Source organism: Branchiostoma belcheri, unplaced genomic scaffold, assembly GCF_001625305.1.
Source record: "Branchiostoma belcheri isolate BF01 breed outbred unplaced genomic scaffold, Haploidv18h27 scaffold24, whole genome shotgun sequence".
In the NCBI taxonomy this organism is placed as follows: domain Eukaryota; kingdom Metazoa; phylum Chordata; class Leptocardii; order Amphioxiformes; family Branchiostomatidae; genus Branchiostoma; species Branchiostoma belcheri.
The window spans coordinates 2,469,345-2,496,394 of record NW_017803843.1 but is presented as its reverse complement, the minus strand read 5'-3'; the positions used below and the strand labels follow the sequence as shown (position 1 = coordinate 2,496,394).

The 27,050-nt window shown below is 39.8% G+C and overlaps 2 protein-coding genes across 8 annotated transcripts; one reads left to right on the top strand and one right to left on the bottom strand.

The window, feature by feature from the left end:
* Positions 1-297: 297 nt before the first annotated feature.
* LOC109471108 (serine/threonine-protein phosphatase 4 regulatory subunit 4-like) lies at positions 298-20,332 on the bottom strand. Of its 5 annotated transcripts, none has more exons than XM_019770322.1 (27): positions 20,002-20,332; positions 19,613-19,686; positions 15,220-15,322; positions 14,856-15,003; positions 13,283-13,356; positions 13,029-13,135; positions 12,709-12,816; positions 12,399-12,520; positions 11,095-11,217; positions 10,751-10,923; positions 10,285-10,404; positions 9,942-10,019; positions 9,648-9,731; positions 9,372-9,401; positions 8,333-8,515; positions 7,835-7,940; positions 6,708-6,855; positions 6,421-6,565; positions 6,261-6,302; positions 6,001-6,078; positions 5,766-5,856; positions 5,242-5,334; positions 4,385-4,520; positions 3,932-3,982; positions 3,431-3,495; positions 3,118-3,241; positions 298-2,718 (listed from the first exon to the last, which is right to left on the bottom strand). In XM_019770322.1, exons 1-27 carry the CDS (start codon positions 20,083-20,085, stop codon positions 2,697-2,699), a joined length of 2,712 nt encoding a protein of 903 aa, XP_019625881.1. In that variant the 5' UTR covers positions 20,086-20,332; the 3' UTR covers positions 298-2,696. The 5 variants fall into 5 exon arrangements, with proteins under 5 accessions (XP_019625881.1, XP_019625880.1, XP_019625884.1 ...); XM_019770321.1 differs by having other exon boundaries at positions 5,215-5,334; positions 20,002-20,331; XM_019770325.1 differs by lacking the exon at positions 5,242-5,334.
* A 2,082-nt stretch (positions 20,333-22,414) lies between these two features.
* Positions 22,415-26,360, top strand: LOC109471207 (glycoprotein hormone alpha-2-like). 3 transcript variants are annotated; one of them, XM_019770493.1, is made up of 4 exons: positions 22,415-22,735; positions 24,729-24,878; positions 25,061-25,239; positions 25,825-26,360. In XM_019770493.1, exons 2-4 carry the CDS (start codon positions 24,773-24,775, stop codon positions 25,918-25,920), a joined length of 381 nt encoding a protein of 126 aa, XP_019626052.1. In that variant the 5' UTR covers positions 22,415-22,735; positions 24,729-24,772; the 3' UTR covers positions 25,921-26,360. The 3 variants fall into 3 exon arrangements, with proteins under 3 accessions (XP_019626052.1, XP_019626053.1, XP_019626054.1); XM_019770494.1 differs by lacking the exon at positions 22,415-22,735 and adding an exon at positions 22,985-23,099; XM_019770495.1 differs by lacking the exon at positions 22,415-22,735 and adding an exon at positions 24,579-24,601.
* Positions 26,361-27,050: the final 690 nt, after the last annotated feature.

Genomic DNA, 27,050 nt, shown 5'->3' with positions numbered 1-27,050 from the left:
TTGTCTGTGTACAAGTGATCGCCGTGATGTCACCATCATGGTCCACCTTCATTTAGCACACAGGTCACATGGTAGACATTGGTCAAAATAGGACTACAGATATGTATTCTAGAGACCAGCCAAGTCCTCAGACAAAATATTACATCTTAGCCAATTTCTACTATCTATTCAATCTGCCATAAGATCTGATAGACTATTACTCCTTTGGGCTTTGCCATCTTCACAAAGTGTTTTTTCTTTCACTTTTATAATACCAGTAGTTGAGCCACCTTGCATAGTAAGACAGAAAACAGTAAGTTAGTCTATATCTTTGCTTTATTACAAAACCCATAACTAACATCTGTGCAAAGCAGTAACGATTCATGCAGCATCAATACATACAATCTGTCTACACCCCAGTGGCAGCAATGGAAAAGATATACACATGCTTTTTCACTCTATTTTTGTTTTGCAGCATCAAGTTAAATTTTTCTTTCTTTTCATCTGTACATGACAAACATCTAACCTATATCAGCCCAGGCATATTTTAAGCTTCCTCCACAGGATTGCCCAATACATGACTGTGTGTCCCTACACAACTTGGATGGTAACCGGAGAACCATATTATCAAAGATGGTTCATTCCACACTGGTTGCACACATGCCCCCTCAACAGGTATCAATTGCACGATTGCAATTCTCGGTATTAGACATGTTACTCCAGTGAAGTGTGGATGTTTTAGTAGACAAAAAACATTGTAAAAGGGGGGCAAACTATCTCAAAACCAATCAACCTCAATTTCTTCCCATTGGGTTAAACTGCAGATGGAGGGAGTTCATTCAGCTTGTAACAGGTGGCTGCTAGTCCAAATGGCAAACCATCCATCTATATTGCACTTACTTACCAAAAAGAAAAACCTATGGGCAAGTGCTCACCAGGCAGCTACACCAACTATGTGTACCATCTTCAAGCGATAATGTATATAAATGTACATACAATGTGTATCACCTAACATGTTTTCTATGGCAGCAAGAAGGGCAGTTTCAACTTGTACAGTGGCTGGTTATCATTGGCACTAAAGTACAATGACTGCAATCTACCTTGTTAGAGACAAACACTTTGCAGTTAAGTAATCACCTTTCTACAAAAAATGTACATACATGTACAACAACACATGACTATCCCATCACAATGAGGGAACTAGAAACCATTTGCAAACAAACATTATCATACAACATTTCTCTAGACTAGAATTCTCTTTCCAGCTGTGGCAATCTCTCCTCAAGTAACATTGAATATTGAATCTCAGCTTTGGAGAAGTCATTATCATCGAAAAATTATCACCATTCTGTGGCCACCATTAAGATACCATTTAGATAAAAATAAGTTGTGGCAATATACTAACTAGTCCACTCCTTGACGAAGCTCTGACTGTTTACTACTACATGTAGCTTTACATTTGTTAATTTCAAGAATTATTACATTTTTTTAGACCAAAATTGCTTTTAAAAATAAGTATCTGACAGAAAAAAAGGCTTGTCAAAATGAAAAATACACTTTCGATGTTTCAGCATTGATACGAAAATTCTGGCTTCCAAAGCCAATTTTAACCTTTCTTGCAACTTTATACATACTGATCATATCATTATGTTTAACAGCTGATGGCATCTCCTGTTGTTGATTAAGAGCTTTACTAACAGGCTGGTATGTTACTCTTAAATCTCATGTTGTTTGTGAGGTAAACCTTTGTGAGAAGTGGCTTTATCCATGTGAGTAAGTCTTATTAAAAATGCTGACAACCTACAGAGAAGTACAACAGCGCCAATCTGACTCCATCTCTTTGAAATAAAAACAACAACACTTGAACCATGCAGTACCCTAGAGATGTCACACAATCGTAGCAATATCATCACAATCTTCAGTTAATTGAGAAGTGTACCAGTACCAGTGTGAATTTGGAACTCTCCCAGACATTGTAAATAATGTTATTAATAGTTTTTCTTTCTGTGGCACCAGCAGTCTATGGCAGATGTGGCAGGTGTGAAACATTATGATAATGGCTTCAATTTTTAATATTGGAGGGAATTTTTATCACTTTATGTACATATTGAAACCAAGAAGTAAGTTAGACATTTGGCAAGTAACAAAGTGATGGTAATCTTAGCAATACTGCATGGTCCAACTGAGTTTCAACAAGATGGAGGGGAATCTAAGTCTTGGCAGAACATTAAAAGATGTTTCAAGCATTAACTTGACCTAAAAGCAACATCTGAAACACAAGCACTTTGAACACACTTTTCTATAGCAATGTACTTAATTTACAGATGAGGACACAGTGTGAAGTGTAAAATCTCAACCAAGTGTCTTAATCATGAGAAAATCTTTTAGACAATCAAATCACCACGTGTGATTAACAGCCTTCTTCAGACCTAATTTTACATGTATTTTATAGAAGATGATCTAATGTTCAAGTCTTTTGTCTATGACATGATAATATACTTTTTTAGTCAGAGGAAAGCTGTTGATCACATTCATTCCTAAAAACTCAATATGCAACATTTGCATTTCAAAATCAAACTTGTTGCAGCTTGATTTTTCAGTATGCTGTAAGATGTTATCTGTCCTGCTGTAAAGTACTGCACATTTAGCATGTCCTCATAGAAGTACAGAGTATGTACACAACACAACACAGGAACTCCCATCACTGCATCATGGTCCTATCTGGCTTGGGATTTCTTCCTGTTGGAAAAAGAGACAATGTCATTAATAACCAACAACATGGTCTGTCTTTTATCATTCTTTCAACAAATAACAACACCTGACATCTTCATTCCTTTCAAAACATTCAGTAACCAACCCTTTTCTGTAAGATACAAAAACCCATAAGTGCAGAAAGTGGGTATATCTGTCTGATAGTTCATATGACTTTGTCAAGCTTGCTGTACACTCATCTTAGATTACCATTCAGACTCTTTTTTCTGTGTACAGTCAGAATCAAGGGACACATGGTCATCTTCCACTCTTTGTAGACCCTTTCTTGCATGCTCCATCTCAACAGACATACTCTTCAGTGAACCTTTTAATTTATTAATAATACAAGCCTACCACAGGATAAGTATCGAGTATCCCATCTCATACCTTGTGTGAGTTGGGGTTGAGCCACCCTTGGGTGACCCATGGCCAGAAGAGTTGGCTGCCAGGTTAGTCAGGCTGTGGCTACTCTTTTTGAGTGACGATTTCTTGCTATGAGAAGTTGAAACTCCTGAAATTAAAATGTCATTGGCTTAAAAGAAGCCTTGTCATTCAATAGTTATGTAACACAGGAACTTCCCAAAATAGAAATCTTAATTCAGAAATAACATCTTTTAAAGTTTATTGTTTTGATCAATATTGTCCTACAACTTCCAATCCTAAAGCATCTAAATACATGTATAATATAAAAAAAACTGACCTGCTACAGGACTGTTGCTAGAGGTCCTTTTTATTCGGTCTTCCTTGCTTCCCAGGGAGTATTTTCTGCAGGATAGATTGAAAAGATCAATTCAAAATCAAATTCACTACTATCTAGGGAATCTGAGCCATTGACATGTAGTGTAGCAGACTTTAGCCAATGTTCGTCTTTGCTGGATGCTTTGGCTTTTTCTCCTGCATGCAGAGCATTTCTACATAAATCCTAGCCACTACATCCTTACTATTCCAACTACATATGGTACTGTACAGGTAGAAAATACCATAATTTGTACCAGTAGATGGGATAGCCAAAGGAAAGTTGCTGCTACTCAGTGAAATTAAGCTCTTTCCTGGTCTTCCTGCATGCACTTATATGTAACATAAAACATTCCTTATTACTACTACAGTCATGTTATTTGCTATGCCCCATCTGCTCCCAGGTTCCAGCCACCGGGATGTAACCATGTATGATGAGTGCAGGGAGCACTGGGACTGTACAAACCTGTTCTTTTTGTCGTGGACAGATGGAACTATCCTGTGTGGTGAAACTATCCTGCACACGTAACGGGGGAACAGTGAGGGAGTCAGGTTAGGGTCACACACACACACAAGCTCATGTTAGACTTCAGGTTAGCTGTTGGAATGACATCTACATGTCAAAGTACACCAGCAGTGTGTGAAAGCCTTGGATGTCAACTTGTGCTGCATCAAGACATCCACTTCTGTGGAACCAAGATTTATTTCTTGCAGTACAGCCCTTTAATCCAGAATGTGCAATATATGTAAATAGTTTCAAAAGCTTTCACACACTGTTGCTGAGTCTTTGCTACTCTTTAGTCTTAACAAATACCACCAATCTAATTATCCTTCATTGTTTTGCTCAAAAGTGACTGTTTCAGCCACAGAATGTACCCTTACAGAAGCAGGCAGTCAAAGCTAGCCTGAAATCTCTCACCTGGTTAGTCCTGGGCTGGTCATGTTTTCACTGGAGCCAGAGTGTAAGGAGTGTTTACTAAGCTTGGGGGAGGCAGATGGCATCTCACTGGAGTTGGTCTTGCTTACTGACGTTCGATGACCTCTATTGTGGGCTCCTATTACAACAGCAAGTTTGATTTACATGTGTTAGAATTCTGTTGTCAAAATCACACTATTACTGCTAGAAATGCCCAATCAATAATCACTGCGACTGACTTAGTTCAGTTCCCAACAATGAATGAAACTGCTTCACTGCAGAGATTTTTTTAGACTAAATAAGCCTAAACTGCTAATGACCATTAGCCGAGGCAAACACAGGTACAGAACATACATGCATTCCTGCAACCTCTCTCCCATCCACTCTCCCAATACACAGGACTCGGTATATCACAATGACACTGATGACTATCTTACAAGTTACATTAGTAGAAATTTATTGTCCTTGTCACTTAAACGCCAACAAGTTAGTTAAGCTGGTAAACCAACACCACAAGGCATAGTCACAGTCTGGGGAGGGACAGCTACCTCACCACACACTGACACAGGGCACAGACTCTGCCTTTGTACCAACATGATTGTCACAAGTCTACACTCTGTCATGCATGGCACCTTGAAAATTATGATGTCTGTGATATGGAGGGAGAAGATGTAATGGTAAATACGGTGCATGTACAAGATGGGTTCAGGATTAGGATGATCAGGCAGATTAGGATGGAGTTAGGACTTATAGGGTTATCACAGTAAGACTTGGCCAGGTCTACGTGTGTCATGTAGGGTGAGGTAACTGCCCCTAACCAGCCATGATTGTACCTCTCTGGCCTGGAGACAGGTTATTACTTGAGGAGACATGTGAAAGGCTGTTGCTACGTGGCATGGTTGGGGATGCATCTTTTGCAGCTGCAGCCTTTGCTTCTTTGGATTTGTCCCCACCTGTTTGTTAAATAAACATGCACCAATACCCATGACTCCATGTTGAACATGCAAATTTACCACACCAGGGTTACATACTCAACCTGAAGCCTGCTTTTTATCAGAAACAGAAATGCCTCACACCGGTATGGGTTGTGTGCACCATATAGGTATGCCAAACTAGTATAGCATACAAGTTTAGTAACAACTTACTGAGCATGAGAGAACAGGTAGAAAAGCCTGAATGAAATAAAAATCCACATGTTTATCATGTGTCTCAGTCTGATAACGTATCTTGAACTACTCTTTATGTAGAGACCCTCCATCTCCAGACACATGAACAGAGCCATCATCACTCAGCCACTGTAAAACTTTATACCACATGTAGATAAACGATATGGCTACAAATTTGGATAAGAGTCAGCTAATGAACAACACAGCAGTGACTGTACCTCTCCTGCCTTGACCCTTGGACCCCTTGCCTTTCCCCTTCTCTGTGTATTTGCCCTTCGTTTGCTCATGCTCTTTCTTCTCCCTTTCCTCCTGTTGGCAGAGATCAGTATATCTATATTTAGTGACATCTTGTGAACACATATACATGTAGTAACATTTAACATTTGAAAAAATGACTATAAAACTTACTGTAAAGTTGTAATTAGAGCAGGAACTGTAGAATGACACACTCACCAGCTCTAACAACATTTTCTCCTCTTCCTCCTTTTTCTGGTCCATCAAGTCTTCCTCCATAAACATCCTCTGTGTTAACTGGGCAAAAAAGATTTATAACACGGTCTTCCCACAAAACTACTGTTGTATGGACAAGCACATCAGTAGATCTAGAATATTGTTCTAGATAATTGACAGTTTCATCTTACTATATGCAATGACTAGGTCAAGGTTATCAATTACTTGGCAAAGAACAACAAAGTTTAAGAGGAATAACTTACAGTTTCCATGGCAACTTGAATCTTGTCCAGCTCAAAGACAGACTGTAAAGGAAACATACATAAGTTTGTAAGAAACACAGCAAGTAAAAAGATTTGGACAATTGTTGTCCTAATGTTGACCTAATAAGAAAGCCTCATGATCTCAAATGTCCAGCCTGACCTTCCTAATAGCAGCAGCAACGTCTCTGTCCCTCTCGTGGGACAGCAGTCTCCGCACACAGTGTTCCAACTGCTGCAGGAGCTGTCTGTCCCCGGGTAACTTGATCTGTGTCTTCAGCCGAGGCAGCAGTGAACACAGCTTCAACCTGGAAAACATGTACCATGCACAGATTTTGATATATTACAGCTTCTATAGAGGGTGACATTATCTAAGAGTTGATATCATTATAAATCTATCCTAAATTCTGAGCCATGTGTGATTGGAAATGTTAGTAATGCAGAACCCACCTGACATTTGCCACAGGGTCATGGGCAAGGTTCAGTACAAACTCAAAGAAGTACTCTTTAAAGAATCTTCTTGAGAAGAGTTCCATAACATCACAGCACACATCCACAAACAGCATCCTGAGCTGGTACTTGTTGGCGTGACACAGGGCTAGTAGGGAACAAACAGTCACAGTCATGGTGGTGTGAGAACATACAGAATATACTGTAGTTGGACATTGGCTGGGAACATACATGTACAGAATATACTGTAGTTGGACATTGGCTAACAGAGCTCCAACCAAACATGCATACATTAATATATAGCAGCACTGGAAGGGAATGAAAAACTAGCATCATTCTGCAATCCTTGATATTTGTTGTCCATGAAGATTCAGCAATTTTACACTGACTGGAAAGACTGTACACATTGTTAGCATAAGCCAGGGAAGTCCAGGGACTGAAAGGATGCAGGAGTTTCCATATTGCCATGGTCGATATTCTTTACTCATGCAGAGCAGGTACAGGAAAGACCAAACATGCTGTGGATATATTGCTATGAAAGTACTTGCCTGGAGTACCTTACTATGTCTATGGGGACACTGGGGAGGGAGAGAAAGAGGTCATGAAGCAAAAGCACCAGTAACAAATAAAACGCCTATAGAGTGTTGGGAACAGCACCACACAAAATGGACTGTGAGGACATCACCACCAGTCCAGAAAAGTCATACATTAAAGTGCTGGGGAAGCTACAACATTGAAATTGATATGGAAGGAAAACTTAACTGCCACCAAGTGTTCCACACAATATCGTGTACAGGGGAATGTTGCTTTCAACATACATGAGCCACAAATCTTATTTGTTGCAGACAGATTAATTTCTATAGTGTGTTACACTAAATGTGCTTTCCTTCGTAGACGAAAAATGCTAAGCTACCATACAAAGGAGTGAAATACTTATTTAAAATAATACATCAACTTTGACAATACTAAAATATTACATGAATGGCATGCAGGGGTTTACTATCTACATTGTGGTACCCTTAAAATTATACATACAAAACCAAAACTCATGCATGCTGGGCAGCCTCAATTCAACCTATTGTATATTCTATTGACAGCTTTTAGGCGAGGATGTTGAAGTTTTTCACCTTCTATAAGTCGACAGATGAGCTCCTGTCTGTGCTCCTGTCTGCGGTTGTGTCTGATGATCACACATAACGTCCGTCCGGCAGCCTGCTTCACTGGAAGTACTCTCTGTACAAGGACATGACCACCAATCAAAACAAATCACATAGCAACTGATAAAAGACTATACAAGCATTAACTGCTTGAATCCAATAAACAGCATCGAATGAGAAACTGAAAATGTTTAAGTTACAGGTTAATGAAAAACTATTTTCCCACAGGCTTGTTCTAACAAGGACAGGAGCTTGATGCACCAGGACAAGTCCCTTAGCATTTTTGCAAGTTGTAAACAACATTGAATCATGACATAACATTTCCTACAAATGTACCAAAGGCTGCAACCCTGTCAAGTACCATTATAGTGGTGTTACTAACAACTGGATGGTAAACTCTTGACCCTTTAGAAGGAGGGCTGCTAACCATCAATGCTATTTGAGCAAGATAACTACAGACTAACTTACTGCGAGGGTTAGTCTCTGGAACAGGACTGGCACAAACTTGCTGTAGATCTGGTCACTGGTGAAGACTCGGACGACACAGGCCAGGCGCTGCATCATGGTCAGGTGTAGTCTCCACTGACTACAGGCTGCCACCAGGTACTCACATGTCAACAACGCCTGCACCAGGTCTGCATGGTTACTGATCTGTGGAGACAAAGGGTACAGTGTCAGCTCTGGGGCTGGAGCACACAAACCATTTTAGAAAGTATTTTGTTAATTTGTTCTTATTCAATAAAAAATTGCACTGTATGGGCCACTTTTTTTACTATTTTATCAAATGAACTGTTGTTCTATTTCGTTTTTTCCTTTGATAGTTGATGGTGGATTTTCACAATTGGTACACTAAGTGATAATCCACTAAGTTGCAAATATTTGTCACTTCAGGCTCCTTGCCCATAGCACTGTTTACTTCTACAAAATCTACTGACAGAAAGCTGTTAGTACAGCAAGGTTGTCAATAGAAAGCAAATAGCTGCTGGATGATGTTATGTTGTTCTTGATTACTATGGCTCAACTATTTCTAATCCTACTGTGCAGATAGGCAGACGTGCTAGCAGCCCTTGTTAGAAACACATCCTGGTGGACTAGTTTTGGCTGACTTCAGGATACAATTGTAACCACTCATTTAGTACATTAAAGATAATGCTACAATTTCAACAATTACAATATACAGTTTGACATTGATAGCTTTGGTATTGGATGACTCTGAGCATACATGAAAGGATAAAAGGGTTTTTATTGAAATGCCAATCTCCTTATAATCAGATGTACAGCATCTACACCACAGTTATCAATACTGTGTAGTCAAACTCTACTCTAGGGACAGCTGTTTCCAAACAGGAGCTGGTTGGTACATTTTCCAACCAACTACCAAAATGAAAGTTACCCATTGATTATATACTTCCACAGTGTAAAGAGAATCCAGACATCTACACTACAAGAGGTGTTGGTGTGTACAGGGAAGGTTAGTTGCACACAGGATCAAGTGATCAGGACCAACCTGGTGCCGGTTGGTGGAGTACAGCATTGTCTAGAGGGGTGACAAACATGGCCATGTGTCAAGTGTACAAGATACCATACCCAGCAAATTACCAACATATCAATCCTACAGTACAGAAACAAAACTGCCTATGAGAGGGACTAACACAGACTTTGACACCACTCTTAGCTGGTCAAAGCTTTTATGTGAAGCTACTTATCAAAATATTACTATGTTGAGGTGTATTATCTATTCTTGCAAAGTGGTAACAGAAATAAGCAAGATCACAGTACTTACCCTGGCTTCTGACAGCCCACCTCCAACACCTTTTACTAAGCTCTCTAAAGTCTCCGGAAGATGTGGAACTATCCCTTCTAAGACCTACACAGGAATGCAAGCCATGTCAGTTAGGCAAGAATTTCTTCACAAAGACTTAATAGGAGGAATCAACACAGAAAGCCAACATGATATCTCAGTACATGTATTTATAATTTGGGATAAAAGACATGTCAAATCTATCTAAGCATATTAAGACATAACTAAATGTCTATGTATACAAGGACCACTACTGCTCTAAGAGTGAGACCTTACCTGTACATAATTATCATTGAGTAATGTGACCAACTCCTGCTGGATTAATTGGACATGGGAACCTAGTAACTTGGCCACCTGTAAGAGAATACATCATCATTACTGTGAGTTCAAATGCTTTAAGTTGTTGATAAATATGTTTAATGCCAACTTATTACTGTTGACTTTTGCTTCAAGCAAGACAAGTTTGATGAGTGAACTAGACCCTAAAGACGGTTTTATCCTTTTTTCCCACACCTTGTAGCCAGAACACTAGTCAGTCCAAAATCAGGAATACAATGGGAGGGTGGAAAATCTTTAAAATCGAGCACATATACAAAATACCTGATTAGGCAACTCTCACCTCATGAAATCCACAAGCAATGGTTCGTCTAACTATGTAGTGTGGATCTTCACACAGACTGACAAAACAGTTGTACAGCTCATGCTTGAAGTTCTTGGGCCCAGCAAATAAAACCATAGCCTGGATGGGAGAAACACCATGATTTGTGAAGGATGGTTAGATGGTAGAAAAATTCAAGACATCATACCAGGAACTGCAGGTACATAATTTAAAGAATTAAAAAAACATTAAAATCTTTATTCAAACTACAACTGTAAAAATAGCCTCCAAACAGTACTTTGTGGTACTAGGTGAAAGACAGTACATGTGTATATAGAAAAACAATATTGTAGAGAACCAAATATCACAACCCTAAGAAGGTGTGTTACTTAATAACATATGCAGAAACTGGTAAGTTTTTCAAGCGGTGATTTATTTGTAAGGACATTTAGCCAATGATCATACATTGAAATTATCTCATACTTACAGGGAAGTTGTAAGCAGCGTTCCTGCGACAGTCTGCACACCTGTCCTCATCACAGATACTGGAGGGGGTGCGGGGAGGGGGAGGGGGGGACTGGGCATCTCTCATCCTCCCCTGGATACACAGCTGTGTGTAGAACTCCAACAACCACGCCCGCTGCTGTTCATCCACGTTAACTACAGGTGAAGTAAGTAATAACAACTTTGCTTCCAATACAAACTTCTGATACATCATTTTCAATTGATACACCAGCATCATGAAAAGGTACAATTGTGGCCATCAGTCACAGACAAATGGAAGGGTTCACAATGCTACTCAGGGCCATCTAGTAAAGGCCAAGGCTGTACCTGAGAGGCCATGGCACAAGCGGCCGAACTGTTCCGCCACATGGGGGAGGGTCGTGTCATCTGCCTCCATGGAACGCTCACAGAACTTACACACCAATGGCACGATGGTCTGGGTACATGTGTCTGGGGAGGGGGAGTAAACAGGAGGTTAACATCTAACGACAACTGAAAGTCAGTTTTACCTTACCATCATCTTTTACCAAAAATAGGTCTATGCATCAAAAGTGTGAATGGATAATTTGTGGAATGGGTTCAGGTAGTTAAAATACAAATGTATAATACAATATTTCATATTGTATAGTGATACACATTGTTCTAATATGGGACAAGAGTATTTGGTTGCAAGCTGGTCCAGATATATGATATCCACTGAAAATGCAAAATGCTCACATTAAACATCTTGTATTCCTTTTGTAAAAAGTAAAAAAAAAACTTTGTAGAATCCATTTGAACAAGTTCATACATTTTTACCCACTTTTCCATCCCTATGACATACTGGTAAACAATGGTAAAGCAATCATATAAAGAACGCATGATAAGGTCAACATTTACAGTGATGAACACATTGTTTTTAACCATTGTTGGCAAAAGATCATTATACTGGTTACTTTTACATTGAATGCCAAACCTTTTATTTACCCCAAATTAATCAGCCCGAACCTTCACCTTTCCTTTGTCACATACTTAAGTCAATCTTCCATACAATAAAGTTAATGGTACCACTCAACAAAAGAAAATGACAATATTTATTGGCCTAAAACATATGTGACAACCACATGTGACAACCACACAGATGGAATTATCAATGACTTTGAAAAAACTAATTGAAGCAAAAGAATGCTACACATAAAGAAAAGATATTTTCTATAAGTTAAATTAACTTTTGATGCAGTAACAATATACAACAAACGTGGTAGCTTGCTTACTTTGGTAGAATCAGCAGTTATTCTCTGGATAACGAGCAGTGCAGCGCTACACTGCTACACAGAGCAGACTTTGATGACTTTTATGTAACACAAACAACTAGACAGAGAACTGCTTGAGACTTTTAGTGCTGTTCAGCTCAATTCTTTTTACCTCACAAGTGAAGCAATGGAGAATCTTAAAATGCTACTTCCTACAAAAAGTACATTGTGCATTGTGAGATAAGCCTCAGCATAGTGTGTTACTCAATAATAACTCTCCTTTCATCCATGAGACACAGGCAACAGTGCCAAAGCTTGGTTTATACTTATGTTTTTGTTAGCATGAAAGGATTAATAGTTAGTTGTGGGCATAAACAAAAGACAAGTGATGAGGCTCACCATCGTCCAGGAGATTGAGAAGATTGACTACAGCATCCAACGCTGCATGTCGTACAAAACATTCCTCATCATTGGCCAGCTCCACTAACTCTGGTAATATTGCACTCTTGGTATTTTCCAACCTACAGAAGATTGAAAGTTAACATCACAGGTTTAGATGCTTGTATTGTTCAAATTCTTTACTTTTACCCTTTCTGCAAACCATCTGCAAATCATCTTGACTGTTGCAATACCAACGACAGTCCTATCAAAACTGTTCAAATCTGCAATAATAACCCATAAATGGAGGAAGAACTGAAAGCCTCCTCACCCTAATGCTCTTGCTACACTGTCCAACAGTCGACACATGCACCCCCGCACCTCATAGTCTATATCTTGACAAAGAGCTGTGACCAATGGAAGAATCTCTTTCTTGATTCTGTGGGGAGAAGGCAGCAAACGGTTGATGACAAAAACATTAAAACGTATCATAATATTCTCATGATTATGGAGACAACTCATTCATTAGATATACCTGAACTGTTGGTGTCTGTTACATGATAAATGCTTTATCCACGGTAAATCTCAGTAATAATGGATTTCTAAAAACAAGCTTTACATTAATAGACTAGAATCTGTCTAGTTACTCACATGTATGGTTCAAACTTGGTTGCTACCCTGCCCAGAATCTTACAGCTGGCCAGTCTGGACTGCACAGACTGGGACAACTGGCCTTTGGCAACTGCAATACCTAAAATCTGTGGATGAACAAGATGGTGATATTTCACTTCAGTTCCCTTCTAAGTATGCAAGGTACTTTTCTGCACACATTCAACCATTTACTTCTAGGATCACATAATATTTCTCATGAAAAAAAAATTGTGTAAAACTATTTTTTCACTAACCTCTCTTTTGATGACATCTTTTGGGAGACAGCCACACACAGACAGTAATGTCTCTAACCAGGCATTGGACACCACTGTGGAGACAAAAATACAGGCAATACATATAGATTAAGCATTATGGATCTTTTTCTATGAAGATGTTCACTACAGTAATTATTTTACATGGCAACATATGACCTTGTTGGCATCTTATCATCAATACATGGTAACTAATCTTTGCCATCTAACATGTTTGTACTTCATGAATTGAAGGTTTACATATCTTGATTTCTATGTGCAAGACTATCAAGTAGGATTTACCAGCAGTATTTGATTACTCCACATTACAAAGTTTTCATTAGAACATAGTTTTGTTTCCATAATCCACCATTTATGTAAATCACATCTGTTACCGCACTTAATTACACATTTCCTTATACAGCACGGGTAGTCTTTACCTCTTATCTTCACTAAAAATAGATCTCATCAGGGATTTTTCCTGTGTAATGTAGGATGACTTTTCATTGTTTGGGGAGACATATTTATCACAGGTTCTCACATTATTTCCAAATTTAGCATCTGTGGACAACCTAACTGGAAAAGCCAGTTATTTCCATACCAATGAGATCGTCCAAACCCCAACAATCAGGTACCACAGTGACAGAAAACTATTTTCATCCACTGAGGTTACTGATTGTTACAAAATTGTACAATTTTTGTCCTTCCAGTTTGCAGTAGTCTACTAGTACAACCTGTGTATACAAAAACTCAACCTATTTCTGTATGCAGGTAAAGATATCTCTGATGTCATGAAACTCTTTATCCCTTTAGTCTCCTGCTGAGTATTTGGAGATCAGAGACTTGCTTAGATAACAGGTACAGCACCATGACTGTAGGGCAGAAGAAATGCTGGTATTTGCATAACAATTGTCCAAAATTATCCCTAGTTAGCTGCAGGGGGAGATGTTCAAAGGAGATATGTGACCAGGGGGCTAACATACGTCAAAAGGTATTGTGAGTCTACTAAGTGAAGGGTAGACCACAAGCTTGAGTTAAGCCAACCTAAAAGAAAGCTGGCCTAAATCCTGGGAGAAGTGTTGGTACCAATAGCGTGCATGGGGACATTTGCAGGTATTGTGACATGGATCCTGGGACACCTGTTGTGTTAGAAGTACAGTGACAAACACAACAAAAGAAAATAGTTTGTCTCACTTTTGTCCTGTAGGATGTTCACCTTTCATGTATAAAAGACAGTGACTTAGTTGCATAATCTCTGGTGGACTTCCCAATTGGTACTAATATAACTTCAGATTGAGTCCTTCATGACCTTGATAGTATGGAGTATTGTTTCCATCAAGCCAGACTCTGGATAATCATATAGAAGGACTTTATGTGTAACAGTTATTAAACTGGATTAGTTCTGAAAGTGAAACAAAGTCTCCAAGCCGTGGAGTAGTATATGCACAATGGGAGATGTATCTACAACTAGTACTAGCATAGTCAGGGCTCAAAATACCACCAGTTCCAGTCCTTCATTTTTTGAAAAATAAATTAAAAATCAAGCCCTGATGCTGTAGTGCACCCCCATGCTGACCTGGGTCCTTGACCTCCAGGCTCATGATGATGGTCTGGAGGAAGGTGGAGGAGTAGGTGGAGATGGGGATGACCTCTCGCTCCAGGATGGACAGGAAGGAGATGGTAGCAGCCAGCTGGACGTCCGCTCCGGCCACGTGTAGCATTTCCTACAGGGTGAACAGTGGGGAGGGTTCAGTCAGGAGAACACATGTTGCAGTTTCTACAGTCTATTATGGATGTAAAGAGAGCCTACATGTCCTGATGCCAACCATTTCAACAACTAACACTTGTAAACTTACCAATAACGATGGTCTTTCACAGACATGAGTTACAACAATGTATTACTAATAGAAATCAAAAGATGTAAAATTGCAGTTACTGACCCTGACTTTGGGAACCACCCTGCGCATGGCCTCAGGTGCATTGTCCTGTATCAGCTGGGGGAGACTGTTCACAACACTGATGCGCTGGACCTCCTGCCCAGAGCTGCACACATATTAGAAACATTATAACATTTGTCTCAATCTTTACAATACACCAATTTTGAAATGAAACTCCATGAAACAGCATCAAAGGTGTGAGTGCAAAAAACAGACAATCTGGCTGTAGACCTTTTAAAATTTCCTGCATGAGAAATGTGTTTGAATTGTCTAAATTAAGAGATAAAGTTCATATTTGTAACAGCTAAAGGTAATTCCCCACACTAGTACTGGTACTAGTCATGATGCAATCCAAGCTTATACAGCTTTCAATGACTAGTTCAGCCGGAGACAGCCATTGTATCACGCGAGCCAGCTTTGTGGTTAGTATTGACTCCAGAGCCCAGAGTATGTTCAAACGTTCTGAAGCATGCTTTGTATAAGCTCCGTCAGAAAATCAAGAGAGCTGCTGTCAAACAACCGGGACTGTTCATACAAATGTACCAACAGATGTTAACTGTAACAACAATGACCTGGCACCAGTAACACCCTGTCCTTCACTCTGCACAATCAATATCTGACAAACATTGCTGGCACATGGATTCAGCTGAGGTAGATCCTGATGTGGAGTATAATATCCAATGAACAGATTTGGAATTCCCAGCAGGATGTATTCATAGTTACGAGTACATGTGTACTGGTATTGTGGTAAATATTTGTGGTCACCACTGTCTAAGTTCCCTAACTACTGTTATTATTTGGCCTTACTTGCTGTCAAACTACCTGATAGAGTAAACTAATAAACCAAAAATAAACATGCTAAGTACCAAAATATATTTCTAAGTACCAATACATTTGCCATTACTTATCAATCAATAAAAACATCTTTTGGCAGAGTCCTCCTTTGAATTTTGACTCAATGTCAACAGTATTCTTAGGTCCAATTTGTGGATAATGGTATTCATTTATATTATTATAATTGCACATGACACAGTACATTAAATTTCTTGTTTCAAAGATCTTAATGCTTACTCAGTTAACTAGCCTCAGTATTTACCAAAGTACACTATATTTGTTTGAATCAAAGATATATCAGATTACTGAATGCTAAGTTTCAACCTGTCCATGGGTTTGAGATGTCTACTGTAGTACATATGTGTAAGCCAACCTTTTAAAAGGATGTGGGTATTTCTATACAACAATCTAGGCCACTCAGTCCTATTGTGTTACAGACAGGAGTTTAACCAGTTAAAGTCACATTTGGTGACACCACTAAGCCTTTCAAGTCAGACCAAGCATTGGAATTTGGATGAATAAACCAAAGATCATGACTGCCGACTCCTTCAGCCAACAGAACCACACATGGAATGCTGTCAGACATGTATTTTCTTACAAGGCACAGATCAGCAAAATGGTACAGATCAGTAAAATGAGTATTAAGATATATCATTCAACTTGAACATTTGTAACTAGTTTATCAAAATTCCCTCTTGCTGTTAATAATGATAGATTGTTCATAAACAACAGTGATGGAAATAAATATTGATCTACTGACTGGTAATTGATTTCAACAGACAGGTACACACAACAGTTGAAACTTTCATGTCTCCTAATTTAAAAAAAAGTTCAAAGAACCTCATTTCACCTTTCTTCAAAATTCCTCTATGATTTTGTCTTGACAGAATGATGACGACATGATAGGTTATACTGATATATCATCGGTGCCATGAACATCTTCCTGCCACACCCCCTACAGGCTAAAAATTTGTCATGCCATCTGGTTTATGTTACCATCTCTCTACAAAAAGGCCGCAAACAAAGGCTTTCAAACATTTCCAAAACCTACATGAACTATCTCATTCCATATACGATAACTCCATACATCACTGTGACGGCAGATTTACTGTCTTGGGAATTCTACAGATATTTGAATGTCTATAACACTTCAATTCCAATGAATTGCCGTTTTAGCACACTGATGTAACTCACAATACAAATGGCAATATTTCTAAATTGCTGTAAGTAATCAGAACATTAGGGCAAGTAAATTATTCATTTGACCATTGAACAATTCTGTATTCTATCCAATCCATACTGGCATTGACTCACCATACTGGTATAACGTAAGCTACATTTCTGGTTCATTCAACATCTCATATCTCATTCTGCTAACTAATCATAATAAATGAGTGTGGCTATAGCTCAAGCTTGGCTATACTTCACCCGTCCTTTCAATATCTGATAGGCTTGACTCTGTTTACAAACATCTTTGTACATTATTCAAGACCAGGTTATGAAAGGGTTCAGCTGAATATATTAACAAGGACTCTCATAATCATACATGTATGTACAGGTACTGCCATACTAGACATTAGAATATACAAATAGTATTTTTTTCCTCTGAAAAACAGAAATAGAATAGGCAGATCAATTAATAATGTGATTTCGGGTCATAAAATGAACAAAAAACTGGACAGCTTTGATCTGAAAGGTACTAGTACATAATGAGGCAAGTTCTTCCAGAAAGTATAAATGATGATATAGTCTACTGACATTCATTATTGGAATTCAGATCAGTATTTACCTAGAATATAGTAATAAGTGTTCTTTCAACTAATTAAGTGTTATCCCTCCTATCAGGTGTCAAAAGAACTTCCCCATAGTGGGATGTCAGTATCACCAACAACTTTTAGGGATATCAATTAGCTCTATTGTATACCTGTCAGTCTAAATTACAAAGAACAGAATGATACCTTTACCTGCAAAATAGTCTACATTACACCTACCCTAAACTTAACACAAGGTACTTGAAAAAATCAAGTTATAATACCTATCAAGTCAGACAGTGGCACTGGATATTATGCTTGACATTATTTACTAGCTGATATTATTCGGAAACCTACCACACTTCCCCAAAACTACAAATGGGACTGAATACTTTTATGTTTGTCATTCAACATTTAGTCTTAAACATTTCATCTACTGATTTAGCAATTTATTTACAAATGCCAAACTTAAAGACTTTGTTCTCAACAAAACAGTGTTGTTGGTTTCTTAACTTGATTTACAATGTCAACATGCTAATGAAATACTCATTAGCCCCAATTAAATCAGGATCAAATAGTTTAGTTTGATCTAGGTGTTTCATGAACTACTAAAGTATGCACATCTGTAAAGAAGGGCAGTCATTTGTGGCTGGTTTCATGGCATGCATGTATAAAATAAGCAGATTTTGTACATGATGTACTACATTTTGTAGTTACCTTAGAATACTCTAAGCTAAGGTTCTTTGTCAGTTTGATAATCACTAGTACTCTTCATCCAAATATTTTTTTAGTTTTTTACATTGTACCTATAAAGGGCTTGAAATACATGTACCACCTGCATATGAGGATTTATGCAGGTAAACTGGCACTGTAAACTTAAGCCCGTTAAGGTATATCTGATGTCTACCTGCACCTAACTGGCACCAGTCTATTATCTGGGTTGACAACACATTTGTGTGTAAAACAGTTGCATTTTGCAAAATACATGTATTGTATGTATGTACCATTACCACTGATGCTTATGTTACGGTTTCTGAAAATCATCAATTTGTTAATTACAACCACACTTTTTTAAGTGTTTGTCTATTGGCTCTAGAATGGCAGGCATGCATGAACCAAATTGTTTGTAAAGGCCTGCAACTACCAGTACAAAAACAGCATGCATAGCAGTCTTTTCTTTGTTTTGTTGAAAAATTTTCCACCCCTACACAACAATAGGATATCTAACCTAGTAGTAAAGTTGCAGTATGTGCTCCACCTGTTTTACTAACAGAGATTGATTATACATGTATTAGTAAACATGAATCTAAAACATGTACTCCAGTGTCTACCTGACAATATCTAAACATGTACCTTACATGTTTCTAATACTGTCAATGATGTACCTCTGAGGAATTGATGATGTCTCAGACTCAGAGGCCCTTAATTCAATTAAATGTTATATTTTATAAGTATTTTCCTTGTACTATAACAGATATACAGTCTAATATAATGCCAGTCCCCAAGTCGCAAAAGGTACTAGTAGATATTTGTTTCAATACTATATTTGAGAAAAGTTAGGCATGCCGTATTAGTATTACTATGTACATGAATGTCACCAATTTAATTATTGATCCACGAATTATTTCTAGATTCACTAATTTCAGTCTAAATCTTACATTTGCTGCACAACTTGAACACCTGATGTGACATAATATTTAAATAATATGGATGTGATATAATAACAACACAAATGTCACTCTTAGGCGATTAACAAAAGCCATAGAGTTCGATATTTGCACCGATTATGAAAAGTCGACAGTAAATCTTACCTGAGCAGGTAAACAGCACGTTCAAGGTCACCTAGCTTCTCATCAACAGTCAAACGATCGATCTCTTCTTGGGTCTATGGGTCAAATAACAACACAAGTCAACGGTAAGATACCACGACATCGTCTAAACAGTTTCGGGGCGGTCAAACTGTTTTCACGGTTAACGCGAGGACAAAGCAGCTGAATCCCAAGGCGACACTGGCTCAGACAAACAAAACTTGAGATGTCGCCCTGAAAACACAGGTATGCACAGAGGGCGACACGTACCGCAACTCCCATACTCTCAACTGTGATCGAGGTCCGCAATACGGTTGAATAAACTGAACACTACAGTCCTACAGGTCTTTTCAAAGTTTCTAACCCTATTTTGAACTTTATAAATAGCTTACCTTTAAGCTCTTGGTGATTGTCCTCTCCAAACTAAGTTCCTGCAAGTCGTCTTCGACCTGCTCCAACCCACCTGAGAGATCCATCGTCCTGGCGAGATTTGGGTCGCGCAAAGTGTACCTTGGGCTACCTGTAACCCATCTGGGTTCTTATGTATACAAATTGAGGTTTCGATCCATCTGGAATGATTCCTAGGTCACTCACAAGAGCAATTTTCGGCAACGTAAACAGCTCTAGTGTTCAAAACTATCCTCACGCCGCCATTCTGTGCGTCACGGTTACCCAGGGCCCATAGCGCGACCGTCTCGAGGCGACTGGACAGAAGTGAGCAGATGATTCACGCAGCCGGGCGACCTAACAGTGAGACTAGCTCGGCATTCAAACAACAGCGCTTTCGAGTCAGCATTCGTGTCACTGTTTGGTATCTATAAATTCTAACGCTTGTGATCTGAAAAAAGTAGTAAATATAAGAACAAGAAGGACATTGTTTACTGATCTGATTGTCTGCAATCACCATTTTGTCCGTATGAAACGAATGTTTTCTTGAATGCTGACATCTCCAATACGGTCGCCAGGTGGCGCCAACACACCGAACGTCCTTGAGCGGTGCCGCCTGGAGTCCAGCCTAGTAACTCCGTGAGGGAGGTATACCTCCTGCAGGAGTATTGTGGTCAGACGGTTTTTCGTGCTCGCGGCTAAAACACAGGGTTCCCTTTGTTTAATCGGCATGTAATTTCATACGTCGTTTGGAGGCATGCCCGTGGTGATTATAGATGCACGTGTTTTTATTTTTACCGTAGCTGTTTTCGTGGTCAATGTAATATTTTAGATGCACCCCTACATTTATGAGGCAGATTGGAATGGCCTATGGTTTTGAATAGCGGGACTGGCTGATTTCCTTCGTGCAGACGTAGGGGTGGGTCGGTAATTAGAACCAGTTGTGGGTCATCTGTTCTTAAACTTTAACGTATGGGGCTGTTTTTGAAATGAGTTCAAGTCATAGTTCTCGCTGTTGTATTTCTATGTAATTGGGTGTGTAGTGAGCCATTATGTTCGTGATGATGCACTTTTTTTATTTTCACCGTAGCAGTTTCCATATTGAAGTAAATGCATATTTCAGAAACACCCCTATTTTTATAATCCCTTGGAATAGGGCTTAACAAGCTGTGTGGTAGGCAAGGTTCTGGAAGCAGATATTAGGTGTTTGTTGTGTATAATCGTTTGCGAGTATGTCTGTTGGGATTGTGACTTATGGTTTGCACCTTCCACGATACCTTGTGAAATAAATAATATGTAGCAAATGAAAGATATTTTTTATCAAAGATGACTTTGTTCTTCTGTTTACAATTTTGTGTTGTTGAGCTTATGAAAAACATCTAACGCTATCATACAATTATGAAAATACCATATTGAAGAGCGTTACCGCGTCAAAAACAAACGCCAAACGCAAAGGATAGAGATTGTACGTCTCGGTGTTTTCAACTGCAGTGAACTCTCCTCAATACAGAAATATGTTGCAGTGTACAACGTCACCTACCGATCTTTTGCTTCTCTGCAAACGTCGTACTTATCCAGTCATACTGCAAAACTTGAATTGGGAGCTTTGGAAAAACAGTAGCGGCACTTTTAAAATAGTTATTTAATTCCAGTTTCTCTGGTAGAACTAGTCTGTGTAACGCAAACTCTGCCGTCCGCGGGTTTAGTGGCCCTTTCCGGGGGGCGGCTGGATGTTGGGCGGGCGGCAACCGTAAAGCGATTTAATCAGGCTATGGTAGAACTAAGGGAACGAAATTCAGTAGATTAAAAATTATTCATCTCAGGTTGTGTGACAATGGATGAAGAACAAAGTCTTCTCCGATGGGATAGATGCATACTAGTATCAGGCTAATAGTCACATGGGAAGGGTAAAGGATTATATATGGCGCGTATCATTTGACACAAGAATGCTTTAATATTGTTTGAAACGGACCAAGGCCAATATCGGGCACTAATGTGTTGTCTTTATTTGTTTGTTTGTTTGTTTGTTTTCTTGCTTTAGCATGTCATTTACGACAACCTAGATTGACATGAATATAATCTCAATTTCACCATTTAATTATCTTCAACGCAAATCCAACAGTATGATCAACAGTACACTAGCTAGTCATCAATGTAACGATAATTTCCAAGATTGTTGTTTATTGCGATGACTAATGCTGCTCTGGTGTGAAGAAACAATCACTATATCGTGCATGATAAAACTCTGGCATGGCCTTGGAGGCGTTATGGATTTGGCTCTGGTAGGTGACATTGCTGCCGCCAGATTTCTTGGATTCGGTCCGGAATGCGACAACGGGGACTTTATTTTTGTCGCATTATGCACGTGTGTTTACGTTAACGGGGTACTTTCAGCCAGGAGGGGAAGATAGCTGTACACCGACCACCCTAAGCAATCACGGCAGCCACGACAAGAGGCGGTGACAAAGAGGCCAGTTAATGATTGACAGAGAGGCCGACCTGACGGAAGGGCCCGAGGGTTGGACGTCAGCAACCGTGAGCGTGCATCATCTCCACAGCGGGAATCCTGCGTTTCCCCACACCTGCCTGTCCCCTGCTGGTTCCGCCAGCCGTTGCTAACATACCGTGAGGTTGGAAACAAATTGCTGACCGGGGGATGGTATAAGATAGGATCCATGTAGACTACATTTTGCTTATCGCATCCGGCCGATGAGTAGCACTTAAGGGAGCATTCAGCAGGTGGGTGTTACTTTGTAGAGGACGGCTAGCTTTTATATAGCAGGACTGGACATGTGACAAGTCAGGTTTTCAGGAATGGGTAGAACATCAATATGTTGTGGGAGGCAACATGTTCTAAGAAGGGGTATCTGTCTCCCACAAGAGTGATTCACAACTTATACAGTGTGTGTGGGAGGGTTGTCTTTACGTAATCATATGTATTATTGATTCATAAGATTAAAATTCATTCATAAATCTTGAGAGTCCTTATCTCGTGTCACCAAAGACTGTATGGAGGCCCGTGTAGTGTAGCGTTAGACCAGAACACCCTAGTTCCGAGAAGACCCTGAAGAAGCGCAATCGCTGTGTAGATCAGCTGTCTTTGGTAAGAGGACATTTCCCATCTTGATCATGTTGCATGGTATCTTTGATGTGGTTGCGAGGTCAGGGGTGTTTGCAATAGCCATCATGGCGAACTGGGGTCAACTCATTAATTTCGTTGAAGGTCGATCCCAAGTTTATGTTGAAACGACAAAGGTACCGGTGTGTTGGAGATTGTAACTATTATAGTAGTTTACGTACTATGTTGATAGGGCATATAACATCACGCAGCACAGTAGTAATCATCATTGTCAGACCATTGAATAGTACCTGTGATATCTGATGGACGGACAAACGAAAATCGTCCTGGCTGTTTATCCTCTAATTAGTAACGCAGGCTCTTTTCAAAGACAACACAATCTGAAAAGATAAGCGCGCCCCATGCCTTCCCTGCTTTGTCACACGGCAACCTGGAGTTTGCCCATGCGGTTCCGTTTGAGACGGACTGAATCAATCCAGTGGTCTCTTTTGTTGATGTTGACGTTTATGACCTCCGTCTTGGGCGTTACCTGAGTTAACAATTCCCATTCAGCTCATAGGGACTGTAATGATCATCTGTTGCGGGGCAGCAACAGGATAAAATACTGCTGCTTCCTATTTCTGGGGAGATGACTTGTCTTCTAGCCATTCATGTGAGGAGTGTCCAAAACAATATTCAACAAACCTTGTTTTGCCCTTTTGTTATGAGTGTTGTCATAAACATTTGAAGACGAATGATGTATGAACATATTCTGCTTTAACGTCACGCCAATTTTTGGCTTGGAAACCAGTCACAACAACATCGGTAACAAGCAAACGTTTTGCTGTAGGGAACAACAGAGAAACACTAACCAAGCGATAAATGTAAATGTAAATGTGTGTGGCCAAACATACCACCGTCCATATGGAGGAAGGTGTTTAAAGCTTATTTAATGAGTATATACAAAGGACAGGAGTGAATGAAATGGGTTGTTAAAGGTTAAGGGCGGATATTTTTAGATTACATTCCTTTTAACTCGAGCGGTGCAAATGACCCCGGTGTCACTGAAAATCATCGTCAATTACGGGTAATTTGTTCCTCAATGACCATAGCGAGAAAAAAATCGCCAAGTTATGATCCCTGTGGAGTTTTCTAGACGGCGCCAACTGGGTTTGCCAGGGTGCGGTTTGGAATCTCAGTTGGATTTTATCACATCCTGTGGAGTGTAACCCCGCGGGTGTGTAAAGTACAAATATCCTTGATCCTCCCCAGTAAACACACCTGTTGATAGGATACGAATGTGACCTGAAAACATCACGCAGGGCCTTTGCGTCATAATCCTGTGCTAACCGAGGCTAAAACAGGCGTGGTCAGAAATGGAATGTGTTATGAAGCAGACCATTACAGCAACAAGTCAGGAAAACAAAGGAGGCTGGAGAATTGTGTTTTTGTGAAAAAGTTAGGTCTAGTTGAACTCATACCATCGCATTCTCTGCAAAAGTCAATGTAGCAAGCTGATTACACCAGAACATATGGATATAAAACAGGTACTTCTCTGGTACGTGATCAGCTGACTGAAGAGTGCCTGTGTCAAAAGTCAACTTCCATGTAACCCACGGTTACTAGGCAACCTGAGTTTATTCCTTCCTCCTCTTTTATTACATCACCCTGCAGGAATCATAGAACATTCAGGAACCAGTCACCGGGAAGCAGGCACGATGCAGAGACTACTGCCGTGGGTACTGCTGCTGACGATCCTTCTGTCTTCATCCGACATGGGCAGGGCACAGGCCCCCTGGTACAGGCCTGGCTGCCATCTCGTAGGTGAGCAGAGATAAACTGTTAACGAGTGTAATTAATAGTATGATAAATTTAGAATGGATTTTATGTCATCTTGTGTCATGGCATTTTCGACAAACCGTACCAAAACTTTGATTGCAGCTGTCCAACAGTCATGTTCACACATTTAGCTGCATTGACAGGTTTCGCCTCATGTTTTATGACAGGCGTTGACAAATCTGTGGAGGTGCCCGGATGCCAGAGACAGACTGTCCGAGTGAACGCCTGTAGAGGCTACTGTGAGTCCATAGCCTTCCCGTCCTCTACCACCACACGGCAAGGGTCGAGCGGGAACCACGTCATCACGTCCAGAGCAACCTGCTGTGACATCGCCTCCACACACGTGGTACGGACAGTTCTGTGTTTCTGATGTTATCTCGTCACTGTGTCTTATTTGTTATTGCCGTCATGGTTGATCTTTTGCATGTACTTCTTCTTCTTGTCTCGATGTGATCTTTGTAAAAACTATTGCTATTCATTTAAACTGTGGATCATTTCTGAGAAACGACGACCTGATAATCTAGTGAATAATGTCACGATCACTTATGCGTCCGACATCGGACTTGATACTGACAGGTACCATACAGGTAATTTGTGGTGTGTGAAGCTGCCTTGGCTAGCCGGCGGCTGTGTATGCCAGAAACGTACACAATTCGATTTCTCCAGGATTACAGACGGAATGAAAGTTCGATGAACTTAAGTTATTCAACTGTAACGTTTATTGGCGCAAAGCTCTTATAGCCTACTTCTTTAATTTTTAATTCTCGTTTATACCTATTACACTGATGACGTCATCAGCAATTGACGTCATATGAGCCGAAGACGTCACGACGTAGCCGTGGCGACCTTACTTGTTGTGCGTTGTTCATGTTTTTATAAGACAAAGCTATTAGTAAAGTAACTTAACTCTCTTGTCTTTTTGACTCACCAGGTGAACTTCTCTCTGCGCTGTGGGAACCTGCTGGTCCCCAAGACCCTCTACTCGGCAGCCAGCTGCGCCTGTAGTATCTGCGACGATAACCCGTGACGTCACAGCGGACCCACGGCTTGGCAAGAAGAACCTTGAACAATAGGCTCTTTCTTGTAACGATTTGCTAAAGATACTCATCTGATGACGACGGAATTCGTTTCAAAGATAATGAATGACTTTGAAATAAACATTTTCCTCACAAAGTGTGAGTTACAGAAAAAGTCTTGTAGTGTGATGTAGCCGGTAAATAAATGCGGCAGCAGAATTATAAGAGCTGTACAGGGCATTTTTTCCTTTGCTTTGTTGGCAACTACAACTACAATGAGAATAGACATAAGTAGACAACAAAAACGATGCGAATGCACGTTTTGTGTACTTCCGATGATGAAGCATGCTCCATCTATGCTGTACAGGCGTTAGCCGTAAGAATTAAATGGAGAGCATTTGCAAAAGTTTTGTCCAACAAACTCATGGTGGAAATAAAGATTATAAGGCAATATTTTTTGCGGCAGATCCTCATTCGTTTAGGTCACACCATCATGACCACACATGCAGTTACCACAGTAGTTTCTTAGTTCTGACATCCACTAATAAGTTCTGAATGAGTCTTCGATTTGGTGCTTGGATGCCCAAAGTATTATTCCGTACATGTACCGGGCCTAATACTCTGACCTGATTAACTCCTACATACTTAATGGCCAATTCACCAGATAAATAAGGGTGTTACTTGACCATTACATAGCATTCATATTTGAATATTCAAATAGACGCCCTTCCCAAGGTGATACCTGACGTTTTGATAATAGCCCAGTGCTCTTACTCGTACATCGCAGGTTCTCTCCCAAATTCCGGTCCTATCGGGACCGCCACCGTGGTAAACCTGTATTTGTATCCGAGGATTACACGTTATCGCATTGCAACGAATATGAAAGCTTAACTGATAATTTTTCAACGATCATTTTCACCGATAATTCAACCATTCTCTCTTATATGATTACCAGCGCCAACTACATGTAGGTTGGATTCATATCAACAGAAAGATACTCAAAGCCTTCACACGAACGACAATTGAATTGATCTAAGATTGTCTTATTTTGTAATCACTGTCGTTTCTTTTGTAAATGTCTTTTAAAGTCAAATAGCAGTCACCCTATGTATCATTTTTCTAACACGACACAACTCGCCAA

Excerpts from the sequence above, each read along its gene's own strand:
- LOC109471108 (XM_019770321.1), bottom strand. The coding sequence starts at position 20,085 with ATGGATCTCTCAGGTGGGTTGGAGCAGGTCGAAGACGACTTGCAGGAA. Across the intron at positions 8,516-9,371 it reads ACTCCACCAACCGGCACCAG|ATCAGTAACCATGCAGACCT; the intron begins GTTGGTCCTGAT and ends TTGTCTCCACAG. Across the intron at positions 5,335-5,765 it reads CAAGGGTCAAGGCAGGAGAG|GTGGGGACAAATCCAAAGAA; the intron begins GTACAGTCACTG and ends TTTAACAAACAG.
- LOC109471207 (XM_019770493.1), top strand. The coding sequence starts at position 24,773 with ATGCAGAGACTACTGCCGTGGGTACTGCTGCTGACGATCCTTCTGTCT. Across the intron at positions 24,879-25,060 it reads GCCTGGCTGCCATCTCGTAG|GCGTTGACAAATCTGTGGAG; the intron begins GTGAGCAGAGAT and ends GTTTTATGACAG. Across the intron at positions 25,240-25,824 it reads ACATCGCCTCCACACACGTG|GTGAACTTCTCTCTGCGCTG; the intron begins GTACGGACAGTT and ends TTGACTCACCAG.